The sequence below is a fragment of the Geospiza fortis genome, unplaced genomic scaffold, assembly GCF_000277835.1.
Source record: "Geospiza fortis unplaced genomic scaffold, GeoFor_1.0 scaffold27, whole genome shotgun sequence".
NCBI lineage: Eukaryota > Metazoa > Chordata > Aves > Passeriformes > Thraupidae > Geospiza > Geospiza fortis.
In genome coordinates, this window is record NW_005054329.1 from 4,540,011 (window position 1) to 4,542,972 (window position 2,962).

The 2,962-nt window shown below is 56.0% G+C and overlaps 1 protein-coding gene across 1 annotated transcript in view; it reads right to left on the reverse strand.

Annotated features, from left to right (window-relative positions):
* Positions 1 to 2,308, reverse strand: part of PLPP7 (phospholipid phosphatase 7 (inactive)) — a 14,669-nt gene extending 12,361 nt beyond the window's left edge. Inside the window, exon 1 of the mRNA XM_005421282.2 lies at positions 1,833 to 2,308. Coding sequence (XP_005421339.1) covers positions 1,833 to 2,283 — 451 coding nt within the window. The 5' untranslated portion in view covers positions 2,284 to 2,308. The remainder of the gene's footprint in view (positions 1 to 1,832) is intronic.
* Between the last annotated feature and the right edge of the window lie 654 nt (positions 2,309 to 2,962).

A 2,962-nucleotide genomic window follows, 5' to 3' on the forward strand; every position in this document is an offset into this window, starting at 1 on the left:
GCCCCCTGTGCACGTGTCCGCGGGAAGCGCCGCCCCCCCCGCCCGGCGCTCACGGGCACGCAGCGCGCCCCGAGCTGCCCGCGGGCCCTTCACACCGATTAACTATTTCCTGTCTTGGCAGCGGGAGTAATGTGTCTAAGCAAGGATGCAACACTCCAGAACCCACAACTTGTCCCTGGGCACCGTGCTGGAGCTCAGGAGACCTGGAGATGTGGGTAGTGATGCAGGGATGAGCTCTCCCAGCCACCACTCCACGAAGTTAGAACATGACCCTGAAGTGGCTTTGCATTTGTCCTCCTCATATAGCAACAGAAGGGTGAGAAAGCCTCCCTTGTTTTCAAGCCAGAAGGGCCACCAGCTCTTTGTAAGGATCTCAAATATTTTGGAGTCAAAGCAGTCAGAGTTTTCAGGCTCCAACCCCGTCAGAGGTTCTTGGGTCAAGAGACATCTGGAAGCTGTGCTGGTTGCTGTCAGTCACCTGCTATTTCATCCTCGTGCCCTTTTGGATGGATCCTCTGTTCCCAGGAGGGGCTGACCCCAGCCCTGAGGAGCCCCTGCAGGAGATGCTGATGTCAGTGGGCTCTGCATCACACTGGAGCTATTCTGGCCTCTCCCCAGGAGATGTCACAGCACCAGGACAGTCTCCTCCAAAGGCACAGGGGAGAAAAGGCAGCTACCACTGTGCTTTTCAAGCCAGTCCAGGTCAGTCTCCACCCTCTCTGAAGGATGAACTTGTGGAAAAAAAACAACCCAAAACCTGGGGTTGCTGAGCTGTGTCACGTCACAGTCAGCCCCTGCAGACAGGACGTCCCTTTCCTGTGGTGTCTGTGAAATAAAGTGACCCTATGGCCTCTCAAAATGCTCCCTGAGAAGAAAGAGTCTAAATCCAATGTTTTCAATTTCTCCTACCAACCAGAAGTGGGATTGCTGAGTTTTTAGGAAGGGTGAAACACCAGGGTGGGTCACAGCCAGAGGAGAGGGTATTTAGTCACAAGGAAAAATAGGATAACTGGACCCTGTGCCAAAGGCAGAAGAGCAAGGTCCTCAGTTACACGTGGTCTGGGCAGGCTGGGGCCAGGATCTAAGGCCAGTCACAGCTAGAGCTCATCCTGGTCACTGGTGGGACATCAGGGTGGGATGGGCCCTGCACAATGGAGAAGCCAAACCCTTCAACACATCCAGAAACAGGGACACTGACCACCACCATGCAAGGAAGGACTAGCAGGAGAGCCAGAGGCATCCCAGCCTGCCTACACAGCCTCTGGGTCAAATTAGCACATGGAAACGGGGACAGCAGCAAGAAAGGTACCCAAGGGAAGGAGGATGTGAGAGCAAACTGCAGCAGGGAAGGTGACAGGACTCCATCACGTGGAGTCTGGTCAAGAAGGTGGCAAGGGGGTGGAAATAACATGCTCAGGAATTAATCCAGATATTAGAGACGAATATCTTTATGATATCCTATCAAACACCAGGGCAGATGACCACAGATTAAATAAAAGACACCACTGCTGGTACCCACCCTCCCACCACGGACACTCCCTCAGTCTGACAGGGCAGCCCTGCCCCACGCAGCACCAGGGGCCTGTCCCTGCTCCACGGCTGTCCCCAGCTTCCAGGGTCACTCCACCCCTCTTAGACACCCTCTTGTGCCATCCATCACCCCCAGCCCCTGGCACCAGGAGGGCCAATAAGTGCAGCATTTACCCTAAAGGTCACTCCCTGCTTCCCGACCACTTCTGATGCTGGGAGCAGCCAGAGGAGGAGTCCCAGTGCTGCTGTCCCTTGTGAGGAGGGCTGGGCTTCCCCAGCAGGGAGGGAGGTTTGCCACTCACCTAGCAGCAGGTTCATGAGGACCTCCTGGCCTGCCAGCGTGCTGCTCTTCACCAGGCAGATGAGCGTGCCCGCAATCCAGGGGATGCCGTGCCCCGTTATCCCCAGCAGGTTGATCATGGAGCGGGCACCTCCCCAGGAGGAGGCTCTGTTGGCACACACTCCCAGCCTCTTGGACATGCAGATATCGATGGCCAGCAGCGAGTTGAAGGCGATTCCCTTGAAGGAGGGGTTGAGCTGCATGCAATCCTCCTCGGGCAGCTGCTGCGACTGCCGCGGCTCCTTGGGGCCGCTGCTCTGGGCACCGGCTGCCCCGGCCTGGCCGCTCTGCTTCCTGCTGGAGCTCCTGCCCTCCTGGTTCCCCTTCAAGGGCTGGTTCAGGGAGAGGAACTCAGCCCTGTTGAGGACATTGTTCCTGTCTCTGGCCCTGGACCGTGGCTGGGATGCTGGCATTGCAGTCTCTCTTTAACGCAACCTGCTTTGCAAATACCGGCAAGGAGAGAAATCCCTCTTCTCCCTGCAGAAAGCTTCCCCCACTCCCACCCTCACAAGCTGTGAATTTGGGAAGCTACAAAGGTTCCCCTCTGTTGCAGTTGCCCCCAGCACAGACTGCAGCTGTTAAATATAGAGTAAGGAATGCACATGGCTGTTTACTTCATGGGCCTAGCAAGCTTGGAAGGAAAATTAATGCCAGGCTTGGCAGCCACTCCAGTGCCAGGGAAAAAGGTTGGACAGCCAATAGATATGAAGAAGAGGAGGGAAAAACATTGTGCCAAAGGTTGGTTGCTTCTGGCCTGGTCTATTTAAATCTTCCAATTGCTTATTCCCCTGGGCTGCAAGGGAAACTGGGAAACGTAGTTCTTTTTGTGCTGCAATTCACATTTCAGTGCCAGAGTTGGAGCTGGAGATGATGGCATCCCCCTCCCTCCTCAGGGCACCCGTGGGGCGCTGTGCTGCCTGGCTTTGCAGCACCAAGACCAGGTGTCACCCAGGCACTTCCCCTCAAGGGGGTCTCCCCCAAATCTTCCTGATTAATCTGTTCTTCAACTTCTCCCCCCCCATACCTGGGCACCCTGAATACCCCCCTGGCACGGATACCTTTCAAAGCACCCCTAATCCCACCCTCCCTGCG